General features: G+C 51.0%; 3 protein-coding genes across 5 annotated transcripts in view; all 3 read left to right on the plus strand.

The window, feature by feature from the left end:
* Positions 1-1,493: 1,493 nt before the first annotated feature.
* On the plus strand, positions 1,494-11,215 carry PELI3 (pellino E3 ubiquitin protein ligase family member 3). The gene is made up of 7 exons (XM_052661886.1): positions 1,494-1,606; positions 2,753-2,905; positions 5,881-6,010; positions 6,827-6,928; positions 7,879-8,073; positions 8,392-8,580; positions 10,208-11,215. The coding sequence occupies exons 2-7, from the start codon at positions 2,754-2,756 to the stop codon at positions 10,775-10,777; spliced, it is 1,338 nt and encodes a 445-aa protein (XP_052517846.1). The 5' UTR covers positions 1,494-1,606; position 2,753; the 3' UTR covers positions 10,778-11,215.
* A 3,658-nt stretch (positions 11,216-14,873) lies between these two features.
* The window catches only part of DPP3 (dipeptidyl peptidase 3), a 32,762-nt gene continuing 20,423 nt past the window's right edge, over positions 14,874-27,212 (plus strand). The window contains exons 1-5 of one of the 3 annotated variants that reach the window (XM_052661821.1): positions 14,874-14,925; positions 16,322-16,599; positions 25,328-25,417; positions 26,018-26,155; positions 26,742-26,816. In XM_052661821.1, the coding sequence (XP_052517781.1) occupies positions 14,874-14,925; positions 16,322-16,599; positions 25,328-25,417; positions 26,018-26,155; positions 26,742-26,816 (633 nt within the window). Of the gene's footprint in view, positions 14,926-14,960; positions 15,076-16,321; positions 16,600-25,327; positions 25,418-26,017; positions 26,156-26,741; positions 26,817-27,212 lie in introns of those variants that run through there. The other 2 variants (XM_052661822.1, XM_052661823.1) reach the window with 2 other exon arrangements.
* LOC128068672 (transcription factor BTF3-like) lies at positions 23,045-24,026 on the plus strand. Its single transcript, XM_052661824.1, has one exon. It carries the CDS (start codon positions 23,154-23,156, stop codon positions 23,640-23,642), a length of 489 nt encoding a protein of 162 aa, XP_052517784.1. The 5' UTR covers positions 23,045-23,153; the 3' UTR covers positions 23,643-24,026.

A 27,212-nucleotide genomic window follows, 5' to 3' on the forward strand; every position in this document is an offset into this window, starting at 1 on the left:
GTGGTGAGGTTAAGTAGGCGTCAACATTATTAACCTTCAGGTTTAACTGGTCTATGGTCTACTCGTTTGTAGGGAGCATACCATAACTTCTCGGAGAGGGTTTCAGTATCTGCAAAACAGCTCAAAGATATTGTTGTTCGCATCCTTTGATGGGGAAACCTGCCCCAAGGCTGCTATTGATTGCTTGTTTTTCCTTGGTTTCACATCCCTTCCCTTCCCTAATCAACAATTGCTTGAATCTGCCATTGGAACTCAGGAAAGGTCATGGAGGCTGAATAAATGCCGTTCCCTATAATCAAAGAAATTGGAGGCACAAAGGCCTTGTGCCCAGAAGCCCCAAAAGCCCTGCATGGTATCAGTCAGAGGCCTGCTCTCCTGCTTCTGAAGCCTGAGCAAGACTTCCTCCATTTTAATTTCCCTAACAGTTACAGTTCCAAATAGGCCAAAAGATAATGAGCTGTAGGGATCTTACCTGATGCATTTCTGGGTCTCTCCTGCTCTGTACCTCTGAGTGCCCTCTTGCCATCCTGTGGTCCCGAGTCATTACAACAAGGTATATAGAAGCTATGAGTCCAGACTGGAGTCACACAGCTGAAATCCACTTTTGATCCCTTTCAGGGAAAATAACCATGGGCAAGTCAGATTCCTAAATTTCTGTTTTCTCATCTGCAAAATGGGTGATTATAGTGTCTGTCTCCCGAGAATCAAAGGGCTTATTTTGTTCAAAGCACAGCCCATAGCACCTGCCACAGACTAACAGATCAGATCTCTTGCAAGCCCAGGCCCGGAGGGGTCTCCATCCCATTTGCCGCATCTCCGGCGGTGTGCGCAAGCTGGCGGGCGGGCGGGAGGCACTCCTGGACACTGGAGGGAGCCCAGAGCCAGCCGGCAGTCTCCCAGAAAGTAGTCCAGCTGGGCTGGAAGACAGATCAAACGCAGCGGCTTTCCTCTGCCTCCCTTCTGATGCACATCCGTACCTCTGTTTCCTCTAGTATTTCCATTCTCTCTCTCCTTCCCGCCCCTGTCTCTCTCCTCTAATTCCGCAGTTTCCCCATCTGGAAGGCAGCGTCTCGGGCAGGAGGTGCAGAGTCCCTGGCCTAAGCTGCGGAAAGGGGCCTCCAGCCCAGAGGGGCAAGGTGCTAGACTGCGATGAGGGAGGGGGCGCCAGGGTCTCAAGGAGAACCCGGGAGTCTCCAGAAACAAGGGCGGGGTCTGGGGAACCCGAACTGGAGAAGGGGGCCTCAAACACCTACCTGAGAGTCTCAGCTCACGCCAAGTTGGGAGAGAGCGTTCCTAAAGCAGAGTGGGGGCGTGGCTCGATAAGGGGCGTGGTCTCCTGAGAAAGGGCGGGGCTCCGCCGACTGGGGCAGAGCTTCGCCGCAAGAGGAGGAGCCTCGAGGGGCGGGGCTTCCGTGGGGCGGGGCATAGGGACAGGGGGCGGAGCGTGACTGTTTGCGCTCGTACCCCTCCCCGGCCCCGGGTGTCCCCGTGACAAGGCAGCGCGGAGCCGCCGCCGGCCGGGCCCATCCCGCCGCAGCGGCCCCTGGGCCGAGCAGGGGCGAGGAGCAGAGGGAGCAGCGCCAAGCGGGGGCCAGAGCGCGGCCAGGTGAGCCGGCCGAGGCGGAGGGGGCGGGGGCTTCGCCGGGCGGGCCCCAACAGACGCTGGGGGCGTGTTTGAGTGTCAGGGTGGCGGGGGGTACTCGGTCCAAGGGCTGGCGCCTGTGGCTGTTTGCGCGATCGCGCCTGCTGTCGCGAGTCTAGGGTGGGCTCTGCACCCGTCCGGGCACCGTTCGCGGGGCTCCGGTTGTGCAGGACTGTGTGCGCGCGCGCGCGTGTTTGTGTGGAGGGGCCGCCGGTTGTGTCTGCGTATGTCGCTGGGCTGTCATTGTGCCCGCCCCGGGCGCGGGGTGCCGGCCTGCCCCGGCGCAGTCCCTCCTGCGCGGGGATGTTTTCCAAACAGGCTTCCTGCGGAGACGGGCTCTGCTGCAGCCCAAGCGGGAGGGGGGAGCGCCGCCCCCACAGGCCTCCAGAGACCTGAGCGGCCCGGGGACTGCAGACTGACACCTGAGGGAGGGAGAGGGGCGCACCCGGGAGGGGTCCAGAGCCCTGTTCGCAGGGTGAGGGCAAGATGGGGAGACTGAGGCAGGTGAATGGAGAGGTAGAGGTGGCCAGACAGGCGGAGGTGGGGAGGAGGGTGGATAGAGAGGTGGCGAAAAGGACAGCGGCGGGGACAGAGAGTCATTGAGAAAACAGACAGACAGATAGAGGCCTAGACCAGCAAAGGGGCAGAAAGATTAAGATGGATAGGTAGATTCCAAAAACCTGACAGAAGGGTTCCTCAGAGGTCCTGGGGCTGAGAGCCAAACCCAGGAACTGAATGTGAGATGAGCAGTAGGGGCCCCCAACTCCTGGGGTGCTTTCCTTCCAACCACATCCCAGACAGAGGTCCTGCCAAAAAGAAGCTTCTGGCCACCCCAAGTTGAGCCATCCCTCTGGCTCTGCCAAATATTCTGACCCTCTGATTGGGCAGCTCCTCCCTCTTGGTTCCACCCCATCCATCTCCCTTCCCTGGTATCCCAGCAACGCTGACAGTTTAGGGGAGGCAGAGGTGAAGTGGTTGCCATAGCAACAGACTGGGTGAAAGGTCACTCTGGTCTTAGCCTTGGTGGCCCACAGCAGGCTGGAGCTGGCATTGAGGGGGGTTGGGGTGGGAGGCTGCAAAGCTCTTTTTCTCTTCTCCCACTCTGCCCAGAATGGTGCTGGAAGGAAACCCTGAAGTGGGGTCTCCCCGAACCTCAGACCTCCAGCACCCGGGGAACCAGGGCTCTTGCGTGCTCTCTTCTCCCGGTGAAGATGCACAGCCAGGGGAGGAGCCCATCAAGTATGGCGAACTCATCGTTCTGGGGTGAGCCTCCCTGGTCCAAGGGGGCGGGGCACCAGGCACCCCACAGGACAGCCAGACCAAGGGTCTCAGCTCTCTCCATTTACAGCCTTCTGCTGTTCGTCCCTCCTCACCTTCCCAGCTGAGAGACAAAGTTGACCAAGCCCACTTCAATTCACAATTGGTATTTTATCTTCCCATTTTTCATAAATTATGGAGACAACCCTGCCCACCTGTTTCTGAACAGAAGAAAGCACCAGCTGCCTTTTATAAAATTCCTCATGTGTGTAGTCTGAGATGAACTCTGGTTCTCCAGCAAAAGTGCTTGGTTCAAATCCTGCCTCTGTAAGTTGCTTAACTTCCCTGCGCCTCCATTTCCCCCACTTACCAATAGAGATGATGATAATAATACCTGAGGGTTGTTGAAAGGAACGACTGAGGTGATTTCTGTAAAGCATATAGCACAGTGCCTGGCCCACACCAAGTGTTCTGGGAGGCAGGCCTGTGCCAAGCCCTTGCATGGACATTATTTCATTTCAATCTTCACAAAGATGCTGTGAGGAAGGAGGTGAGGAAACTGAGGCTCAGAGAGGGGAAGTGGCTGGCCCAAGGGCACACAGCTGGTAAGTGGCAGGGCTGGGATTTGGACCCAGGTCTTTCTTACTCTAGGTTTAGTGCACTTTCACTAAGCGACAGCTGACCCTCTTGCTACAGATGAGGAAAGTGAGGCCAAGAGAGAGGAAGCAACGTGAGCTGGTAGCTGAGTAGACCTTATCCGTTCCCGGTCTTCGCCTGACCAGGATGCTTGCCCCACGCACAGATCCCTCTCCTTCCTCCCTTCTGTACTTCCTTTTGGCCTCTCTCTCTGACCTGAACTATATTATCACTGTGATGACTATTTTAAAATAATAATGGTTCCTGTTTGGTGACATGTACATGCCATGTGCTTTTATTTTTATTTTTTAGTAATAATAATCATAAATAACATTTATCAAGGGCTTATTAAATATATGCCAAACTGTGTCAAGCATCTTAAAATGCTTTATCTCATTTAGCTGTCATAATGAACCTGTGAGGTAGATCCTGAAAAAATTAGCCCCATTTTACAGAGGTTAGAGGGCTTCCCGGGAGGCACTGGTGGTAAAGAACCCGCCTGCCAATGCAGGAGACATAAGAGATGAGAGTTCAATCCCTGGGTTGGGAAGATCCCCTGGAGGAGGGCATGGCAACCCACTCCAGTATTCTTGCCTGGAGAATCCCAGGGACAGAGGCGCCTGGCAAGCTGCAGTCTACAGGGTCACACGGAGTCAAACATGACTGAAGTGACAGCATGCACAGAGGTTATCTGACAAGCAGAAGAGCCCGGATTTAAGTCAGGTCCATCTGAACCCTCAGCCCGTGTCCTGAACTGCCCTACCTCCCATATGTGGGAAGAGCTTACAACCACAAAAGTGATGCCCCTCTCAGGGGTACTTGCATTAGAAAAGCAACCACTTGGGAAGTCCCTGGCGGTCCAGTGGTTAGGACTCCACGATTTCACTGCCGAGGGCCCAGGGTTTGATCCCTCATTGGAGAACTAAGATCGCACAAGTCACGTGGCACTGCCCGCTCCCCCTCCCTACCCTCACCCCCAAAGAAAGCAACTGCTTCATGTCCCAAAGGAAGAGCTGGAATCACAGCTGGGAATGAGGCCACTGATGAGGGAAAGCTCAGACCTAAGGCGACAGGCCCTCTTGAGAGCCATCTGTTCTCCACGGAGCAGTGAAGCCCCACGCCAGCTGGACATCAGAGCCACCCGGAGAGCACATTGAAAATTACCCACTGACAAGCTCATCCCAAACCTACAGAATCAGAATCTCCCTCTGTGGGTCCAGAGAAGATTCTGATTCAAGTGGTCCTTGGCGGTATTTGGCAGCTATTCATCCTTTTCACTTCCTGCTGCCAAACCTGCTGTGGCTCCCCAGTGCTTATGGAATAAAGTTCAGAATGCCCTTCCTGGTGTTCAGGGCCCTCCCACCAAGTTCATTTTCCCCGACTGCACTCTCCCATCCAAGTCATCACTCAAACCCTGCCTGCCACAGGGCCTTTGCTCAGGGTAAGCCCTCCTTACTGAGAATCTTCTGCAAAAGAACCTGGAGTCAGACAGATGAGAGGTCAAAGCTAGACTTTTCCCACTTCCTAGCCTGGGATCTCAGGCAAGTCATTTTACCTCCCTGAGCCTCAATTTGCCTCATTCATAAAATGAGAAGAAAGATGGAAAGATACTTGCCTGGCAGGACATTACACAGATTCCATTAGGTAATTAATAATGTGAAGTACCAGGAACACAGGAGTCTCCAGTTTGTGGCAGCGATCAAGGTTATGACTCACCCAATCTTTGCCTTCTACAATCTGGACAAGGCTGGAAAGGAAGAAATTTGATGTGAATGGATATGTAGAGATAGTGGCTTTTGGGGTCTATTTTTCTTTCTTCCTTTCTGGTTTCCAGTAGTACTTGTGATCTAATAAATGACAGTTTGCTAAAGGTGACTCTTTTCTAGTTCTTCAAGGCCTGGTATAGGTGTCCCCTCTCTTTGAAACCTGCTCCTGGGGTCAGAATTCCTTTCTCCTGTCTCTAGGCCTGGGACACACTTGGCTTGTGCCTGGGTCAGGGCAGGTGGCATCCAGGTTCCTCAAACAACTTAGGGCACAGGACTGACCTGTGGTATGTCCCCTGTACCACCCCAGCACCTAGTGCCTGACCAGGCATGGTCCAGGAGTCCAGAAAACACTGGTTAATTGAATGAAAACCCTTTTGAAGATCTGACCACCACCCCCGCCCCGCCTCACTTCTCCAAGGCACCAATTTGATAGAGTAGGGTCTTCTAGCTGGTAGTTCTAGGGCTTGTTTATTAAGGCAGGATCTGCCCAGAAGTTGGTGATTCCTCCTAGTCTCTCAGGGGCTCACCTGCTGTTGCTCTCTGCCTGCAACCTTTTCTTCTTAACCCCCTCATCCACAGCTACAATGGGTGTCTGGCAAGTGGGGACAAGGGCCGCCGCCGAAGCCGCCTGGCACTGAGTCGCCGGCCACACGCCAATGGAGTGAAGCCAGATGTCATTCACCACATCTCAACGCCGCTCGTCTCCAAGGCAAGCAGCTTGTCCTAGCAGACCCGGGTGCAGTCTTCCCAGTCCTACCTGCCCACGGCCCCGCCAGAGCAAGGGAACCCACGTGTCTTCCCTCACGACCCTGGGGAACCAGAGCATGGGGCTGGTGCAAGACTCCTCACAGTTACGTCGTAGCTTGCCAAGTATTCCCTGAACCACTAGACCCCATCCCTTGGGGAGGAGTGGTCAATCATTGGAGGCGGCCAAGGCTCCAGGAGAGGATGTGACAATGACAAAGGCAAAGCCTTTGGCTTCAGAGGTTTGGGATTATAATTTAGGCTCTTCTGTTTCCAGTCATTTGACATCCGACCCCTTTCTTCTCTTCTCTGAGATGCATTTCCTTCAACAGTAAAATGGGAATGATAACCATGCCTCCTTTGGGAAGCTGTAGGGATAAATAGGGGCTTTTCCAACGGCTTGGTGGTAAAGAATCTGCCAGCAATGCAGGAGACACAGAAGAGGCAGGTTCGATCCCTGGGTTGGGAAGATCCCCTGGAGAAGGAAATGGCAACCTACTCCAGTATTCTTGCCTGGGAAATCCCATGGACAGAGGAGCCTGGTGGTCTACGGTTCAGGGGGTCGAGAAGAGTCAGACATGACTGAGTGATGACCGTGCACACGGGGATCAAATAAGATAACCCGTGTAAAGGGCTGGCTGCAGAGTTCCCCTCTGTAAGCGGTGGAACCGCCCCTTCCCTGGGAGTGGCTGCTGGATGTCAGGCTCCAGCTTCTGTCACAGAAGCTCACGCTTCTCCTGGCTCCATCCCCAGGGAAATGACTTCTCCTTTCTGTCCCCAGGCACTGAGCAACCGTGGCCAGCACAGCATCTCCTACACACTGTCCCGGAGCCACTCGGTCATAGTCGAGTACACTCATGACAGTGACACAGATATGTTCCAGGTAGGCTCAGGGGCCTCCACGAGCCTCCCGGCCGCTGGGCCGCCCGGCCTGGATGCTCAGCTCTGCAGGTGTCCAGGGGGAAGGCTGGCGGACCGAAGGCCGGGGGGCAGGTGCTTGGAGTCCTCAGTGCAGCGGACCACTCTTCAGACGAGGAAGCAGAAGGGAGGGCTGTTGACTTGCCACTCACACAGCAAGTCAGTGGCTGGATCAAGATTCACACCCAAGCCTGGACTCCCAGGCTGTGGGAGATGTACAGTTTAGGGGTTGAGAGTGTGGTGTGAGAGTCCTACTGCTTGGCCTCTGCTCCCAGTTCTGTCAGTTAGTAGCTGGACGACTTTGGGCAAGAGTCCCTTAACCTCTCTGGGCCTTGGTTTCCTCATCTGTAAAGTAGGGCTCATTACAGTCCCACCACATGGCATCATTGGGAAGGTTAACTAAGATCTGTACACGAACTGCTTAACATGATATATAGTAAATACTTACTCCAAATTCAGTATCTTCTACTACTATTTGAGCCTTTCCAGACTCAGTTACCCTTTCACTGTATCTGGAAATCAACTAGTTTTTTTTTAAATTATTTATTTGGATGTGCCGGGTCTTAGTTGCAGCGTGAGGGATCAAATTCCCTGACCAGGGATCAAACCCAGGCCTCTTGCACTGGGGAGCGCGGAGGACTGGACCACTTAGCCACTGGACCACCAGGGAAGTCCTGCAGATCAGCTAGTTTTTTAATTGAGTGGGGCGGTTCCCAGAACTGTGGGGGAGACAGAGAAAGAGAAACCCAAACACCAGTGATTGGATGTGGACACCTAGGGAACTGGGGTGGCGTTATCTCCCTGTCGTTTGGTCACCCTGCCCACAGAACAGCTTCCGGGAGCCATGGGGTGGGAAGCCCTTGGCGCTGACCTCTGCACACACCATTCCTGTGCTTGCCCTCCCCTCCCTCACAGATCGGCCGCTCCACGGAGAACATGATTGACTTCGTGGTGACAGACACGTCCCCCGGGGGAGGGGCTGCCGAGGGCCCCTCTGCCCAGAGCACCATCTCCCGCTATGCCTGCCGCATCCTCTGTGACCGCCGGCCACCCTATACTGCCCGCATCTACGCCGCTGGCTTTGATGCCTCCAGCAACATCTTCCTTGGAGTGAGTGAGCACCCCCAGGCGGGGACCAGTGCTGCATCTGAGAGTGAGCCCCGGGGTAGGCTGGGGAGGGGCAGTCTCCAGGGGTGATGGACCAGCCTGCAGTAATCATAACCACAACCTATGCGGGGATCAGCACCCCCACTTAACAGATGAGCAAAGTGAGGCTCAGAGAGGTCAAGTGATGCCCAAGGTCATACAGTGCCAATTCCAGTCCTCTCTGGGCCACCTCTGGGCTCCAGGGTAGAGGGGCAGCACTCCTGGCTCGAGGCCTGCTGGGGGCAACTCAGGGATGTGATCTGATCCCACGTGTGGTCCCAGGAGCGGGCAGCCAAATGGCGGACCCCCGACGGGCTGATGGACGGCTTAACCACCAACGGGGTCCTGGTGATGCACCCAGCAGGCGGCTTCTCTGAGGACTCAGCCCCGGGTGTCTGGCGGGAGATCTCGGTCTGTGGGAATGTGTATACTCTGAGGGACAGCCGCTCGGCACAGCAGCGGGGGAAGCTGGTAGGTGGCCTGTCCACCCTCCTCCCCATCCCCTCGTCCTTCCCAGGGCCCTCCCGATCTGCCCTGCCCCCTGCCCATGCCAGGAGGTGATCTCCAGTCCTGCTGCACGGGGCAGACCCCAACAGGCTCCATGTGGGGGCACACGCCGTTTGCCCCACAGAGGGGACCAGACCAGCATCTCCAGATGTGGCCCACATACTGCCAGAAGCCCACGGGGTGATGTGAAGCAGCACACACAGAACCTGGTACCGCTCCACACGCTTCTGAGGATGTCAGCAGCTGAAACTCACAGTCTCTTATGAGGGTGACACTTGGCCTGTTAGTGAGCAGTTTATAGCCTCAAGTGTTGGTGGTTTTTAATGTGTCTGTCACGTTCAGGCAAGTTTAGCTTTATTCTTTCCTAGCAGGAAAGGGCCTTAGAGTAGTGCTAACACAGGTGATGGGGAACCTAATGTTGGGAGCTGGGAGAGTCCTAGAGAGAGATGGGGCTTGCCCAACGTCACATGGCCACGATCCTCAAAGGGGCCACATAGACGTTTTCCTAGGTGTGAGCACATGGGGCAAAGAGATGCCGAGCCTCGAGGAAAAGCATGGCTTATCTTCCCAGGGCCTCAGTTCCACTGGGAGATCTGGGGAAACGTTATTTTGTAAAATTAGGTTTGTGAGCCTCTCACTGGTACCCGCTACTGAGCACCTACTAGGTCCCAGGCACTGTTCCAAGTTCTCGCACTGATTCATGAGACCCACTTGCTACACAGGGAAGTAAAACCCATCTTGAGGACAAGGAAATTAAGACACGGAGAGGATAAGTTCCTTGAGCAGAGACACAGAGTTAGTAAACACTGAGGCCAGAATTCATGCCCAGACTATCTAGCGCTAGAGTCCTTGCTTTTAACCTCAGCCCTTAGGCTTTGGGCTAAGTCCCTGGTGTTTTGGACACAGGAGATTCTGGCCTCTGCCATCAGGGAAGATGAGCTTGAGAAAATGTTTTAGAAAACTTCCATTTTGGTCCAGGCCTTGTTTTTGGCCAGTATGTGGCATGTGGGATCTTGGTTCCCCGATCAGGGCTCGAACACCCTTCAGGGGAAGCACAGAGTCTTAACCACTGGCCCACGAGGGAAGACCCAGTCCAGAGTCCAGGCTTTCTGATTTGACAGATGAAATGACCAAGGCGCAGGTTCCAATGAGAGTAAGGCATGGTGCCTGCCTGGGATTATTTTTTTCTGGCCTTGCTGCCTGGCTTGCAAGATAAGATCAAATCTTAGAAGACTTAGAAGAATCAGGGATTGAACCTATGCCCGCAGCAGTGGAAGTGCAGAGCCCTAACCACTGAAAGTCCCTGCTAGTTTTGGGGGTTTTGGCTTTTGGGGGATGGTGCTTCCCCAGGACCACTTTTCCTGCTGGCCCGTGGGGCTTCTTAGCCTCCTCTGGTCCTCTGCCCCAGCCATTCCCCTCCTCTGCCCCAGCCCACCCCCTCTGCCCCAGCTAGCCCCACGGGGGTCCAGGGTGCTCCTTCCAGGGAGGTTCAGGGGAATGGATGGGTGGCGTGACTGGGGTGATGGCGGCCGGATGGCTGGGGTTTCAGGAGCCCCTTGGGCACGAAGGGCCCCCTCTGCTGCCCCTGCAGGTGGAAAACGAGTCCAACGTGTTGCAGGACGGCTCCCTCATCGACCTGTGCGGGGCCACGCTGCTGTGGCGCACGCCGGCCGGGCTGCTGCGGGCGCCCACGCTGAAGCAGCTGGAGGCCCAGCGGCAGGAGGCGAACGCGGCGCGGCCCCAGTGTCCGGTGGGCCTCAGCACCCTGGCCTTCCCCAGCCCGGCGCGCGGCCGCACGGCACCCGACAAGCAGCAGCCCTGGGTGTACGTCCGCTGCGGCCATGTCCACGGCTACCACGGCTGGGGCTGCCGGCGAGAGCGGGGCCCCCAGGAGCGCGAGTGTCCCCTCTGCCGCCTCGTGGGGCCCTACGTGCCCCTGTGGCTCGGCCAGGAGGCCGGCCTCTGCCTGGACCCTGGGCCGCCCAGCCACGCCTTTGCACCCTGCGGCCACGTCTGCTCTGAGAAGACTGCCCGCTACTGGGCTCAGACGCCACTGCCCCATGGCACCCACGCGTTCCACGCTGCCTGCCCCTTTTGTGGGGCCTGGCTCACCGGCGAGCATGGCTGTGTCCGCCTCATTTTCCAGGGGCCGCTGGACTAGGCTCCCCGGGGCCCCTTGCTGCCGCGCCTGCCTGCCCACCTGGGTCCCCCACCTCCAGGGAGCTCTGCATGTGAGACTACCTGCTGGCTCATCGCCACGCCAGATGGACACTTTGGGTGGGCGGTGCCCTTCCCCTCCTAACTTGGGCTCCAGACGGGGTCCCTGGACCCCCACCCAGGACAGAATGATGAGGCTCTCAGCACCAGCTCTGTCCTGGGCTTTGGAGGGAGGCCCAGCCCTATTGCCCCAGCCATTCTAGGGGCATCCCCCATCATGCCGCCTACACTGTGCCCCTGGGGGAATGAAGGGACCATGAGTCCCTGACCCCCAGCTTAGGCTGGCTGTGCCCTGAGCCTGCCAACCCAGTTCTAGATAATCCACCCCACCGCTGCTGCCCTGGGTTCCCCTATAAACCTGCTGCTCAGCTGCCTTCACGAATCCGCGTGTCCCGCATGCGTGCAGTGCCTCCAGCCCCCGAGTGAGTGCTGGGTGGGCGGCAGGCTGGGACCGACATCTGCGGATACCCACTGGGGACTGGACTCCTTGCCAAGTGTTATCTGGGGACACAGACCTGGTTCCCTGCCTGGTTCCCTCCCCAGTAACTGAACGACAGACCAATTACTGAACGACAGCATGGCTTCCTGTGTGCTAGGATCAGAGTCATCAGGAGTTGCGAAGCTGGTCTCACGGGTGGCTAGAAAAGTGAGAAGTGAGACAGGCTTCACTGGAGGGGCTAAGGGCTCTGCCTTGGTGGCCTGCTGGGAATCCCTACAGGAAAGGGGGTGCTCTAGGCAGAAAGGGGGCTCAGGACAGGCTCAGGGTAAGTATGCAGGGAACTGGGTGAGGGGTTCACAGTGGCTGAAGCATGGGCTGCAGGGGGCAGAAAGAGGCTGGGACAGAGGCTGGGGCCGTGCTGACAGGGAAGATGCTGGATGGAGGTTTGGATCCTCATTTCTGGACAGTCAGGGGTCGAGGAGAGGGAGAGGACTCGTGGTCCAGAGCGTTGACTGTGACACAAGGGCTACTATCAATCGAATGCCCACTGCGTGCCCCACACTGCGCTAATGGTAATAATAACTACGTTCATTGAGCACTCCCCAGTCACCAGGCTCTGCTGCTCAGAGGTTTTATTTAATCCTCACAGTAACCTAGGGAAGGATGTTAACAGAGATGTTAAGGATGTGTTACCATTTCTGTTTTCAGGGAGATTAAAGAACATGGTTCAAGTCACACAGTTTAGAAAGTGGTCAAGTCAGATTCTAATCCACAGCTTCCTGCCTGGCCTCAGAGCCTGCCCTCTCCTCTGTGCCACTGGGCAGCTCTCCTTGGATGGGGTGGGAGGAGTTGGGAGGGCAGCCCAGGTAAGGGGAACAGCATGGGCCAAGGTGTGGCAGGGAAAACCGTTGATGACCAATGAGCTGGGTATGGAGGGAGCAGAAACGAATGAAGGGTGGGAATGTTGGGCTGGCGTCTGGTGGGCCTTTGTTGCCATGGAGACCAAATCTGAACTGGATCCCTATTCATCCTGGCTAAGTGTCACCTCCTCCTGAGAGCCCAGGCAAACTTGAGGTGCTACAGGGTTGCCCCAGACCTTTCCTGGGACAAGAAAGCTGGAAAGATTAGGGAGATGGAGGTTCTGGAAATACAAAATTCTGAAAAAGAGCCTCTGAGTACCAACTCGACCTGGACATCATCCCTAATAGAAGGCAGAGCCTTAGATATTCCAAGGAGGGGGAACTGCCCCCTTCCACACAGCTGGTTGAAGCCACAGATATCAGACCTGGGGCTGTTGAGAGGACAGAGGGCATTTGCTGGTGGTGAGATGAGGATGAGATCAGATTCTTGCTTCACACCGCCACAGCGGGGGAGCCCCAATAAGGATGCTGGGGTGAACATTGGAGCATTGCAACTCCTACACACACACACACACACACACACACACACACACTGGGGTGAATATGGGAGCATTCCAACTCCTAAACACACACACAGCAGTAGGAATCCAACTCTTCCCAGCTCTCTGTTCTCACTCTGTTGGGAACCAGACAGGGGAACACTTGCATGCCATTTCTATCAGGGAATCTCAGACTCTAGAAGGAGAGACAAGCAAAAGGCACAGGTGCCATAAGAGGGAGAAATCAGAGTGTTGGTGGAGGGGGTCAGACGGCTCTGCCCCTTTCTAACTCTTGGAGCCTCAGTCTCTTTAACTGTTAAATGAAATAACTGTACTTCCATTACCAGGTGGTTGTGAATGTATGAAGGGCACCTAGCATACGATGTACTTAATACTACTTCCTCACCTACCCCTTCTTTATCCCCATGGCAAAGAGCCAAGGCTAGGGGTGGCTATGACTTCAGTGAGTGGACTGTTGCATGTAATTCTGTGTGTGTGTGTGTGCATGTGAGCACACGCATATGTTGGAGCAGGTGGAGGGGACAATGTGGTGGAGGGCTGGACCCCAGTTCAGGGACACCAGAGGACTTCCTGGGTGGCCTTAGGGAAGTCAGTGAATCCATCAGCCTCCGTTTCCCCATATGTACTCTAGATTAAATTATATCCTAACTCAGGTTTTTTGTAGGAATTAAATGAGATCCTCCATGTCAAGCTGTTAGCATAGAACTTCAGGAAGTGCTCTTATTAGCTGTCCTGATGAAAATGCAGCTTGGCTGGGGGTTTCCCAGGAGTACTGGGATCTTTCCTTGGACTGAGCTGCCCACTGGTGGCGATGGACGGCACTTCCTCCTTTATCCGTGTACATGTCAACCTCTCCCGAGTGTCAGGGAAGACTTTACACCTGTTTTAAAGACAATAAAAATTGGGGCACAGGGAAGAAGAGGGGGGATTTTCTAGGGACATAGACTAATTTATTGAGTTCCTCCCTCTCATGATAATCACCATCAGTGCCAACAGCACTGTTGTGCCAAACAGGGCCTTGGGCATCTTCTGTGAATGAGAAACTGGTGTGGGTGGTGGACAACCGCTGCTCTGGGTCTAGACACAGGTGTGGCAAAAACTGGCAAGGAGGGTGTGTGGATTTCAGGGTAGACCCTCTCCTCCACACTTCTCTGCACAGCACTAGGGGGCGTCAACACTGTCAACACTTCCCTCAAGTTTACAACTTCCCTCCAGTAAAGACCGGGATTTTTAGCCGGGTTTTCTGACTGAGGAAGTCAAGACTCACAGAGGTAAAGAGACTCATCGAAGGACACACAGCTACCAGGAAGTGGAGGCCCGCCTCAACCTCAGATGGCCTGGCTCTGCTCCATTTCTGATTTGGGACCCTCAGAATGTTCCCCCACTTGGCCCAGGCCAAGTGCTAGGCGCTTCCACGTGCCATTCCCTGACCCATCCCATCCTCTTGTGAGTTTCTCCAGACATGCAGGCTCGGCTCTGCCCTGGGCAGCCTTTTGGGGTTGCGGTCGGCTTTCTCATCCATCCGGCACCTGGCAAGAACCCCGAAACTGCCAGGCCCCTCACCCCTTGTTCAGAAGAAACTGAGACGCGAAGATAAAAATTTAACTGCTGTCCTAGCCAGGCCCATGGCGAATCCGAGAGGGTACAAGGCAGCCCTTGCGTTTCTCCACACCCCCCGCCTGCCCCGCCCCGACCCGCACGGTGGGACCATCTCAGCCCAGGCTGGAGCCCGCTCGACTGTGGCCTCCACTCCCTAAACGGAGGGCTTTGCAGGCTCGTCACTATCCATGGTCCTGGGTTCCTATACCCAAAACCGAAGTCGGGGGACTCAGAAATCAAACTCCAAAGGAGAGCGGGGGTCAGGACTGTGTGGGGGTTGTCGCCGGTGCTCCGTTCGTAACAGCCACGCTGCCCCGCCTGGTTTGGGGTACCGTCTCTGCGCCGTCTGTTCGGACTAGGCCTGGGCCAGGCGGAACATGGAGGTTTCTGACCCCCGCGCGTGTACCGCCTGCGGACAAAAGGCCAAGGCCGCAGGGGCCATTCCGCTCGCCATCCTGTAGCGCCTGGGGGCGGGGAGCCGGTTTGCCGGCTCAGAGCTCCTATTGGCTTGAGGCGATGCCCGTCTGGGCCCCGAAGCTCGGCAATTGGCTGGTGGAGGCGGAGTTGGCGGAGCCCCAATGAATGGGGGAGCCGGAAGCAGGAAGTGAGTGTGCGTTCGGAGCAGCTGCTGCAGGTGAGGCGCGGCGACCGGGTTTTGGGGTCACCATGTGTCATCCTCGGGGGACAGGGAGCGTCTGGGCCGAGCTCAAGATCATTCCTTTTCTGCCCCCTCTTCCAAATTCATCGCGGCCCCGAAGCCAAGGATCGCTCCGGACAGCAAAGGGTTAACGTCCCTTTCGGAACCCAGGGGCTTGTGCCATTTGGGAGCAGCTTCGGGAGTGGCGGGGGTGGTAGGAAACTCTTTCAGAATAAGAGAGGGCGTTGTGAATACTCCGGGTTGGGAGACACCCAGGTCCTAACCAGGCAGCAAGACTGTCGATAAGCTGCTTGGCGTCTCTAAGCCTCAGTCTCCCTATCTGTAAAATGAGTTTTCTCTCCGCTCTGAGCTTCTGCAGCTAGGGAGGGTCCCCTGGCTGAGCACAGGGAGAGGGCAGGGGGATAAGAGTGGGACAGATCCTGCCAGCAGTGAGAACTGAAGAGTACAGGGAAAATCTTGTACTGCTATAGGTACCTTCTGTCGATCAGGCTGACCTTGTGACCTCATCTAATTTGCATAGCCACCCAGTGAGGTTGGGGTTATTATCAAAGACTGTCTTCTAGAGGTAGAAAAGTAAAACTGACTTGATATTTGGAGTCTGGGGCTGAGCCAGTCTTGGAACCTGGGTCTTCCAGCTGGGACTCTGTCCTTGTGAATACAGTGGTGGGCAGAATCGAAGAACATGCAGGATAATTCTTAAGGGGAGGCTAGGAGATCAGAGAGGGAAGAGGGGTGGCCACGGAGAGGGGCCTGGGAGCCCAGAGATGCAGAAGCTCGCTTTTGACCCCTCCCTTCTGTTATTAGGCAAAGCACCCCGCCTCCCTGGGCCTGGTTTCTCCATTTGTAATACTGCTGCTGCTGCTAAGTCGCTTCAGTCGTGTCTGACTCTGTGCGACCCCAGAGACAGCAGCCCACTGGACTCCCCCATTGCTGGGATTCTCCAGGCATGAACACTGGAGTGGATTGCCATGTCCTTCTCTAATGCATGAAAGTGAAAAGTGAAAGTGATGTCGCTCAGTCGTGTCCGACTCATAGTGACCCCATGGACTGCAGCCCACCAGGCTCCGCTGTCCATGGGATTTTCCAGGCAAGAGTACTGGAGTGGGGTGCCATTGCCCTTTCCAATCTGTAATACTATCTAGTTGGATTCGGTCTTTAAGTTTGGGAGGCCACAGGCCGAATATTGCCTGCCAGAATATTGTGTAATCTTCTGGGGTGAGTCACCTAACCATCTCTGAGTCTCACTTGGCATATCTGGTGCATGGATGCAATGGTATTCCCTTCCTCATTCAGACCGTGAGCGTGTAGACTCAGATGTACATGCCATTGGTGTGGGATAAATGATGCTTGTGATCACGGTGATGGTTCTCAGCAGGGCCCATGGCGGACACCCAGTACATTCTCCCCAATGACATCGGCGTGTCAAGCCTGGATTGCCGCGAGGCCTTCCGCCTGCTCTCGTCCACAGAGCGTCTCTATGCCCACTACCTGTCACGGGCCGCCTGGTACGGAGGCCTGGCAGTGCTGCTGCAGACCTCCCCTGAGGCCCCCTACATCTATGCCCTGCTCAGCCGCCTCTTCCGTGCCCAGGATCCTGACCAGCTGCGCCAGCATGCCCTGGCAGAAGGCCTTACTGAAGAGGAATATCAGGTTAGTTCTCTCAGGCCAACCTGCATTCTGGGTGTGAGGGGCCAGGAAGCAGGGGTCCAATGGACTCTCTGTCTCTCTCTGGATTAGATCAAAGGTTTTAAACACAGGGACATCCCCTCCTGGAGTCTCAGTCTTCTCATCTACAAAATATACCTGAGGGTCATCTGTACCTCTTAGGGTTGTGGCCCCTTGATGAGATAACTGATGGCTGTTATGATGATCACAAGAGCTGTGGAGTAGTGGAAACAGCTGTGGAGGTTCGGAGACGGTAGAGGAATGAGTTCAGTGTAGGAATCTGGAGGTCTGAGTTCTGGACCAGATCTTCCTCTACCATGTTGCATGTCCCTGGGCAGAATGTTCTGCCTGTCCTCTTGTTTTTATCTGGTCTGTGGGTCTATTGGCCAAGGAATACATGAATGCATTCTTAATGCTTTACAGCATTGCAGAAAGGCACAAAATAAAACACAAAGATCATTTTTTCTCAATGCCTAGCCCAGAGGTAACCACCAAAGATGGTGGGGTGTATAGCCTTTTCAGTCCTCTGTCTATACTGGATACCTGTACAAGTACAGATGCACATGTGTTAGTTGCTTCTTTTCTCTTTCACGTATGAGGTCACATTCTATAGATTCTTATGAGTTCTGCTTTTTTTCACTGAACACTATATCTTGGAGAACTTCCATGGGGTACATAGAAATCCACCTCGTTTTCTTTTATTGACTGTGAAGCATTCCTTAGCTTTGTACGCTGTTATCAGTTTAATCCTTTGTATATTGATGGACATTTAGGTTGTTTGTGATTCTTACAAACAAGACAAATAAGCATCCTTAAGCATGTGTGTGACTAGGATCTATTTTTAGAAGCAGAATTGCTGGGTCCAAGGCTCTGTACATTGACAGTTGACTAGTGTTGTTAAATCATTTTCTGAAAAAGCTTCTCCAAGAATGTATGAGGATATAGTTTTTCTATATGTAAAATAAAGGGATTAGATTGCTTATCTTTGTGCTGAGGCCCAGGCTGTTTCTTCTACTTTTTGTTTGAACTTTGAGTAATCACATCCCATCTCTAGGCCTTGATTTCCTCATTAAAAGAGAGAATAGCCGGGAAAGTTAATGGAAAAGTGCTACCCAAGTATTCACTATTTGCAGTGGGATTGTTTTGTTTGGAAGTAGCAGAAACCCACCTCAAATTGGCTTAAATGAGAGAAAAAAAAAATCATGACTCCCAGTTTCTGGTCTGGCATGTTGGGAGCTTAGATGTTGCCCATCTCTTCTAACAAGTAAAAAGCTGAAGAAATTGAAAAACCAACAACTCTTCTTAGATCCTTAAGAGAAGTGAGGTTCCAGAGCAAACTGCAGCTCCCAAAATTGGAGAAACAGACAGGCAGGTACAGAGAGTCACAGCTTACCAGAGCAAAAACTCATGAACAGAAACCTCCATGGAACCAGTGCTGGGGTAGGAAAATTGGAACTGTAATTGATGAATTGCTAAAGGCTCAGTGTGGACAATTCTGAGAGTTGAAAACTCCAGGGGGAACTGGACATAATGGGGCCCCCACACTTTGGGGGGTTTTACCTTCAGGAGCTTCACCTGGTTCTCACAGTGAATTTCAGAGAAAAAAATCCCTCTTGCTTCTGGCAGGGGGAGGTGAGAAGGAGCCATTTAAAAAATATGCTAGAGCATTCTGTTCTTCTTAACATGATCTGCCCTCAGGAGAAACTATTTAACCAGAAGCAAACCTGTTAGGGTTTTATTGGAGCCTAACTGATCTGGAAGAAGGGAAACACACAACTCTAGACAGCTCTGACCATCCATCCGGTCCCATCTAAAAGGAGTGGGAATATGGGGCTGAGAAGAGCATGTCAAGTTCAAAGTCCAGCAGCAAAGGCTCACTAAAATCATGGGATTCTAGAACACTCCCCCTGCCACCATTCCTTACCGTCCCACTACTAAAGGCCTATTTATGACGGTTCCTTTTACCCAGCACATCATGTCTGGCTATCAAGAAAAAAATTACAAAACATTCTTAAAGGCAGAAAACACAGCTTGAAGAGACAGAGCAAGTATCAGAACCAGACTCAGATACGGCAGGGATGTTGGACTCATCAGACCAGGAGTTAAAACAACTCTGACTAATATTCTAAGGGCTCTAATGGATAAAGTAGACAGCATGTAAGAACAGATGGGCAGTTTGGGATTAACATATATACAGTACTATATATAAAGTAAGTAAATAACAAGGACATACTATACAGCACAGGAAACGATACTCAGCATCTTATAATAACCATAATGGAAAAGAGTCTGAGAAAGAGTCTGAAAAAATGCTAGAGGTCAAAAAATACTACCAGAAAGGAAGGGCACTTTTGATGGGCTTATTAGTAGACTTGACACAGCAGAGGAAAGAATCTCTGAGCTTAAGGGTATCTCAATAGAAGCCTCCAAAATTGAAAACCAAAGTGAAAAAAGACTGAAGAAAACAGAATAGGATATCCAGGAACCATGGGACAACTGTAAGGAATATAACATGTATATAGTGATAAAACCAGAAGAAGAAGAAGAAGAAGAAAAAAACCAGAAGAAATACCTAAAATAGTATTGACTGAGAATTTCCACAAAGTAATGTCAGATACCAAGCCACAGATCCAGGAAGTTCAGAGAACACTGAATAGGATACTAAATGCAAAACAAAAAAGAAACAGACAAAACCTCCATATAGACATATCATGTTTAAACTACAGAAAATCAAAGAGAAAGAAAATCAAAGAGAAAGAAAGAAACTAGATGGAAAAAAAAAAATCTACAGAGGAACAAAGATAAGGATTACATCTAATCTTTCAGAAATCTGGCAAGCAAGAAGAGTAGACTGAAATATTTATAGTGTCGAGATAAAAAGCCGCCAATCTAGAATTGTATGCCCTGTGAAATTACCCTTTAAAGTGTAGTGGAAATAAAGACTTTCTCAGACAAACAAAAATTGAGGGAATGTGTTACCAATAGACCTGCTTTGCAGGAAATGTTAAAAGAAGTTCTCTAGGGAGAAGGGAAATGATATGGGTCAGAAACTCAGATGTACATTAAAACAGAAAGGAAAAGCCGTGGTGAAGGAATAAGTGAAGGTAAAATAAAAACTTTTATTTTTCTTATTCTTAACTGATCTAAGAGATATATTTGTCCAAAATAATAATAGCAGCAATATATCCAACTATGTATGCTTATGTATAAGTGAAATGAATGACAGCAGTGATAAGAGGGCAGGAAGGCAAGAATTAGGATTATTTTGTTATTATAAAGTACTCAAACTGCCCATGAAATGGACTGGGATTAGTTATAAATGTATATTGCAAACTCAGCCACTAAAATGTCTATTGCAAAGTCAACCACTAAAACAAGTGAAAAAAGAAGTGCAATTGATATGCTAAGAAAGGAGAGAAAATGAAATTGTATACAAGGCTAAGTTACAACCACCAAGGTAGAAGAAGAATGGACCACAGGTGCCAGCATGGTTGGGTTCTGGTGACACTCCTCTTTTGGACTGCAGATTGCCGCCTTCTCACTGTGTTTTCACGTGGTGGATCATAAGAGCTAGCTATCTGAGCTAGCTATCTGGGGTCTACTTTGTAAGCGCATTAATCTCAATGAGGAGGGCTATGCCATCATTCATGATCTAATCTCCTCCTAAAGTCTCCCTCTCTTAATAGCCATCACCTTGGAGGTTAGGTTTCAACATACTGATTTTGGAGGGGCACAAATATTCAGATCATAGCAATCAATAAATCTCTAGCTGCTGCTGCTGCTAAGTTGCTTCAGTCATGTCCAACTCTGTGCAACCCCATAGACGGCAGCCCACCAGGCTCCCCTGTCCCTGGGATTCTCCAGGCAAGAACACTGGAGTGGGTTGCTATTTCCTTCTCCAGTGCATGAAGATGAAAAGTGAAAGTGAAGTCACTCAGTCGTGTCCAACTCCTAGTGATCCCATGGACTGCAGCCTACCAGGCTCCTTCGTCCATGGATTTGCCAGGCAAGGGTACTGGAGTGGGTTGCCATTGCCTTCTCCGAAACCTCTAGCTAGACTAAGATAAAAGGTGAGAGGTCACAAACTACTGATATCAGGAATGAAAGAAGGAAAAAAGAAAAAGAAATTAAAGAAGGGCTATCACTACAAATTCATGGGCAGTGAATATTCATGGGCAATATCCTTCAAATGGTAATCAAAGGATTACCATTTGAAAAAAGTTCATATGCACAAATTTGATAACCTATATGAAATGGACCAATTCCTTGAAAGACAATCTGCTAAAATTCACACAAAAAGAAATAGATAATCTGCAAAGCTTGTATCAAAGAAATAGAATCAATAATTAATAAACAACCTTCCAAAACAGAAAACATCAAGCCAAGATAAATTCACTACTATACATTTAAGGGTGACATTATAACAATTCTCTACCATCTTTCAGAAGAGAAAAGCAGAAAGAATACTTTCTAACTCATCTGTGAGGCCAGTGTTACCTTAACACCAAAATCAGACAAAGATTACAATGAAAGTAAAGAAGACTACAGACCGATATGCCTCAAGACCATAGATGCAAAAGTCCTCAACAAAATAGTAAGTTGAATCCAACAATATATAAAAAGAATTATGCACCATGACCAAGTGGGATTTATCCCAGCTATACCAATCTGGTTCAACATTCAAAAATCAATAAATGTAAATCATCACATCAATAGACTAAAGGAGAAAAATCACACAATCATATCAATAGATGCAGAAGAAGAAGCATTTGGCATTTGACAAATTCTAACACCCATTCATGATTTAAAAAAAAAAAACAACTGTAACTAGAAAACTTAGAGTTAATATCATATTTAATGGTGAAAAACTTTCCCACTAACATCAGGAATGAAGCAAGGATCTCCCCTCTCACCACTACTTTTCAATGTTGTACTGGAAATTCTACCTAATGCAATAAGACAAGAAAAAGAAATTTCAGGTATACATATTGTAAAGGAAGACATAATACTGTCTTTGTTCACAGATGACATGATTGTTTAAGTGGAAAATCTGAAAGAATCAACAAAAACTCCTAGAACACATAAGTGATTATAGCAAGGTTGCAGGATGCAAAGTTAATACATGAAACGCAATTGCTTTCCTGTATTCCAGCAATGAAAACATAGGATTTGAAATTAAGACACAATTCCATTTACAATAGCACCCAAAAAAGTTGAAATAATCATAAATCTAACAATATGTACGGCTACGGCTAAGTCACTTTAGTCGTGTCCGACTCTGTGCAACCCCATAGACGGCAGCCCACCAGGCTCCTCTGTCCCTGGGATTCTCCAGGCAAAAACACTGGAGTGGGTTGCCATGTCCTTCTCCAATGCATGAAAGTGAAAAGTGAAAGTAACAATATGTAGAAGACGTGTATGCAGAAAACTATAAAACTCTGATGAAAAATATCAAAGAAGAACTAAATAAATGGGGAGATACTCCATGTTCATGGATAGAAAGACTCAATATTGTCAAGATATCACTTCTTCCCAACTGTATCTATAAATTCAATGCAATCCCAGTCGAAATCCCAGCAAGTTGTTTTGTGGATACCGACAAACTTATTCTAAAGTTAATACGGAGAGGCAAAAGACTCAGAATAGGCAATACAATAATGAAGGAGAAGAACAAAGTTGAAGGACTGATGCTACTCTAGTTCAAGACTTACTATTAAGCTACAGTAATCAGGACAGTCTTCGGTTGGCAAAAAATAGACAGTAGATCAGTGCAATAGAATAGAGAGCCTAGAAACAGACCCCCACAAATATAGTAAACAAATCTTTGACAAAGAACAAAGGTAATATAATGAAACAAATATAGTCTTTCCAATAGATGGTGCTAGAACAACTAGACATTCACATGGTAAAAAAAAAAAAAAATCTAGATACAGATCTTATATCCTTCACAAAAATTAACTCAAAATGAATCACAGTCTTAAATACAAAACTAAAACTCCCAGAAAATAACACAGGAGACCATTTAGATGATCTTGGGTATGCAGTTGACTTTTTAGTTATAACACCAAGCATGATCCATGATAGAAATAATTGATAAGCTGAACTTATTAAAATTTAATTTTTCTTTTTCTTGGCCATGTTATGTGGCATGTGGGATCTTAGTTCCTCAACCAGGGATCGAACTCACACCCTCTGCACTGGAAGCACAGAGTTTTAACCACTGGACCTCCAAAGATGTCCCTAAAATTAAAGTTTTCTGCTCTGTGTAAGACATTGTCAAGAGAATGAAAAGATAAGTCATGAATGGGAGAAAATGTTTGCAAAAGATATATCTGATTAAGATGCCCTTCGGTAGCTGAATCAATAAACAAACCATGGTATATCAGACAATGGAACATTAGTGCTGAAAAGAAGTGAGCGATTGCTCTAGCTGCCATCTTGCGTCCCCGCGTGTGTGCGCCTAACCTCAGCTGGTCTGCCCGAGACCACCTGAGCGCCAACCCTAGTCCCCCGCGCGGCCCCATTTCCGCTCCAACAAGATGAAAGAAACTATCATGAACCAGGAGAAACTCGCCAAACTGCAGGCACAAGTGCGCATTGGTGGGAAAGGAACTGCTCGCAGAAAGAGGAAGGTGGTTCATAGAACAGCCACAGCAGATGACAAAAACCTTCAGTTCTCTTTAAAGAAGTTAGGGGTAAACAATATCTCTGGTATTGAAGAGGTGAATATGTTCACAAATCAAGGAACAGTGATCCACTTTAACAACCCTAAAGTTCAGGCATCTCTGGCAGCAAACACTTTCACCAGTACGGGCCAGGCTGAGACAAGGCAACTGACAGAAATGCTCCCCAGCATCTTAAACCAGCTTGGTGCCGACAGTCTGACCAGTTTAAGGAGATTGGCTGAAGCTCTGCCCAAACAATCTGTGGATGGAAAAGCACGACTTGCCACTGGAGAGGAGGATGATGATGAAGTTCCAGATCTTGTGGAGAATTTTGATGAGGCTTCCAAGAATGAAGCAAACTGAATTGAGTTAACTTCTGAAGAAGATAAATCTTGAAGAAGTTACTGGGAGCTGCTATTTTATATTATGACTGCTTTTTAAAATTTTGTTTATGGATCTGATAAAACCTAGATCTCTAATATTTTTAAGCCTAAGCCCCTGGACACTGCAGCTCTTTTCAGTTTTTGCTTATATACAATTCATTCTTTGCAGCTAATGAAGCTGAAGAAGCCTAAGAATAAAGTTTGAGACAAAGATAAATAAAATTCTTTGCCTAGTATATGGTTTTATTTTTTATTTCATTGATACCAATTTGTACACAGAAGGCAAAATTGTTTATAGAAAGCTAATCATGGCATGTAATATGACTGATAATCATGAATGGAATCTGATTAAAGATTTAAAATGACAGTAAAAAAAAAAAAAAGAAGTGAGCGATTAAGCCATGAAAAGACACAGAGAAAGTTAAATGGATATTGCTGGGTGAAAGAAACCATCACAAAAAGGGTGCATACTGTATGATTCCAGCTATGTGGAAAAGGCAAAACTATGCAGCTAGTAAGAAGATGGGTAGTTGCCAGGTGCTGGGAGGGGATATAGAGCACAGAGGATTTTTCAGACACTGAAACTGCCCTGTATACTTCAGAGTACTGTATCATGTGTAATGGCAGATATGTGTCTTTATACATCTATCCAAACCCATAGAATATACAATGTCAAGAGTGGTCCCTAATGTAAACTATGATCTTTGGGTGATGAGGTGCCAAGGTACATTCCTCAGTTGTAAGAAATGTACCAGACTCGTGAAGAATATTAACGAGGTGGAGGCTCTGCCTGGCGGTGGGGTGGCGGGGTCGGGCGGGGAGCACTTTGGGGTAATCTCTACTTTCCACTCAGTTTTGCTGTGAACCTGAAACTACTCTATAGAATAAAGTCTATTTTTAAAAAAGAGAATTATGGGCTCACATAATTGAAAAGTCCAGGGCTACAAAGGCTTCAGTCATGGCTGGATTCAGAGACTCAGGGATACCATTGCGATGCAGTCTTCATCGCTCAGTTTTGCTTTCTTTTGTCACCTTAGTAGGGGATCTCTAGGGCCTTTGGACTTGATGATTCCTGGTATGAAACAGTAGCTCTTCACCGCTGGGAAACTTCCTGGTCAGGCTCTGGCTGGCCAGCTTGGGCCTGTGCCTACCCCTGGAGTTGGGGAAGGGAGATTTTGGCCCATCCCAAAAGGAAGCTGAGGCCATATTACCAGAGGAAGGGAGAGTAGATTTGGAGCCTGTAAACGCCATAGAGTCGTCAGCCAAGGCCCCTCCATCCCTAACATTTTGATGCCTCCGGCGCCAGCTGCCTATCAGATGGGGGCTAAGGACAGGCTTCCTACAGGAGGTGGTGTCTGCGCTGGGCCTTCAAAGTCAGATGAGATGCAGGTGGCTGAGAGGGTGCTGATATGAAGGGAACAAGGTGGATGAGGGCTTGGATGTATCCATATTTGGAAGCTGTTGAGAAGACCCGTTTGGCTGGACCGTGGGTGTCTGAAGGTTGGGCCGTGAAAGCAGCCCAGCCTGGCGCCTCCCGGGATGTGGGTCCTGCCCCCTAGATCTCCCCACCTCACCCATACAGCTTCCTCTGGGGTGTTAACATCCCAGGAGGGACCCTCCATGGGGTGGGGAGGCTGCGTTTCCTCTGACGCTCCCATCCCCCAGGCGTTCCTGGTCTACGCCGCGGGCGTCTACTCCAACATGGGCAACTACAAGTCCTTTGGCGACACCAAGTTTGTTCCCAACCTGCCCAAGGTGAGCTGAGGAGGGCTGGGGAAGGTGGGCAGTTTGGGGCTGGTGGGGTGGAGTGGGGAAAGCAGCAGATGGAGCCCCTGCGGGAGTCAGGCTTTGACCTTTGACCAGCATGCCGCACAGCCTTGGGTCAGCCACTCTCCCGGGTGCTGCAGCGACCTCCCGACCATGCTGACCTGAGGGACAAATGAAGGGAGGCTGTGGAAGGGTTCTGAGCACCGTTTGGTGCTGCAGAGATAGGGCTGTTGGTCACCCCTGGAGACAGTGGAGGAGAGTGGACGCAGGGAGTCCTTCTCTGGACCATAGGGCTCGGGCCCTTCTGGGGCAGACCCAGGTCTTAACACCAGGGCTCTCAGTCCCTACTCTGCACATGACTGGCCTGACAATCTTATTGATATACAGCCTCTGACCCAGCCAGCTTGAGCAGGCAGGTATGAGGTTCTGCTTTTCTCTGGCAAGGTCAATGCTGCCAGTCTGTTGACCACCCTCTGAACCAGAAGGTCTTAGACTATGGGAGAAGAGCTTGGGGATGGCTGGGGGGCTCCAGGAGGCAGGTTGGGTGGTGCGGCCTTGGCCAGGCCAAGGACCTCCCTTCCCCTGCAGGAGAAGCTGGAACGTGTGATCCTGGGGAGTGAGGCTGCTCAGCAGCACCCGGAAGAAGTTAGGGGCCTCTGGCAGACCTGCGGGGAGCTCATGTTCTCGCTGGAATCGAGGCTTCGACACCTCGGGCTGGGGAAAGAGGTGAGGCCCCAGCCATGCTAGGAGGTGGAGGGGATCATTGAGGGCCACCTGGCCTGGAGGAAGGGGCAACCGATGGGGAGACAGCGGGCTGTCCATCACGCCTGAGGCCAAGCTGCTGTCCACGGCGAGGCTCAGCGTCGTCCTCAGTAAGTGGGTTGGATGGAATGCTTTCTGAACGCCCTCCCAGTTCTGACATCCCGGGATGCTGTGTGCCAGGAGGAGGGAAGGAGAGACGAACTGAGAGCTGGGGGAGCTGGAGGCGGGGGGCTGGAAAGGAGGGGATCCAAGCTTCCCACATCTGGAGGCTGCTTAGGAGTCGCGTGGGGTGAGGGACGCAGCGAACCTTAGGGGTGGATCTGTGAGAGGCTGGCGCAGAGCTGTAGGAAGGCTAGGGATGGCCCTGTGTGTTGTTTGTGTTCCAATTTTCTTCCCCTGGAAAGAGATGGAGTGGGACCTTGGAGGCTGCTAAGAGGAGGTGCAGGAAGTCTGAGGCTGGAGAGGGTGGCCAGGAAGGAATTTACCAGCTGCCCCTGCAGCTCCAACCTCAGCAACAACTCCTATTTTCACTCTGCCCTTTCCCCAACAGGGCATCACCACCTATTTCTCTGGGAACTGTACCATGGAAGATGCCAAACTAGCCCAAGACTTTCTGGACTCACAGGTTTGGGGGATGGGCAAGTCGGGGTAGTGGCTTCTTGGGGTCCGCTTGGCACTGGCGGCCACTCCCGGGTCTCAGCTTGAGCCCAGAGGCACAGGCATCGGGGATCCTTGAGGTGGAGAAGATTGGGGAATCCTTATCTAAGGGTCAGCATGAGTGCCCTGATGGAGCCGCCCCCACTCCACCCCAGGCTGAAGGGCCTTGTGACAGCCTCAGGGAAGGAGGACACAGAATATCAGAGCTGCTTCAACTGGGCTCTGGTGTCCATGTGTGTTTCACCTCCCAGCTCAGCCACTCAGTGACATCCCTTATCTGTGGCTTGAGGTCTGCCTCCTATAGCCCAAGTTAGTTGAGGTCATGAAGTGTCTAGCAGGTGTGATCGTATGTGCGTATGTACGT

This window comes from Budorcas taxicolor, chromosome 25, assembly GCF_023091745.1.
Source record: "Budorcas taxicolor isolate Tak-1 chromosome 25, Takin1.1, whole genome shotgun sequence".
NCBI classification, from domain to species: Eukaryota; Metazoa; Chordata; class Mammalia; order Artiodactyla; family Bovidae; genus Budorcas; species Budorcas taxicolor.

Coding starts and splice junctions, on each gene's coding strand:
- LOC128068672 (XM_052661824.1), top strand. CDS start 23,154: ATGAAAGAAACTATCATGAACCAGGAGAAACTCGCCAAACTGCAGGCA.
- PELI3 (XM_052661886.1), top strand. CDS start 2,754: ATGGTGCTGGAAGGAAACCCTGAAGTGGGGTCTCCCCGAACCTCAGAC. Junction 2,906..5,880: donor GGCGAACTCATCGTTCTGGG/GTGAGCCTCCCT, acceptor CCTCATCCACAG/CTACAATGGGTGTCTGGCAA. Junction 8,074..8,391: donor CCAGCAACATCTTCCTTGGA/GTGAGTGAGCAC, acceptor GTGTGGTCCCAG/GAGCGGGCAGCCAAATGGCG.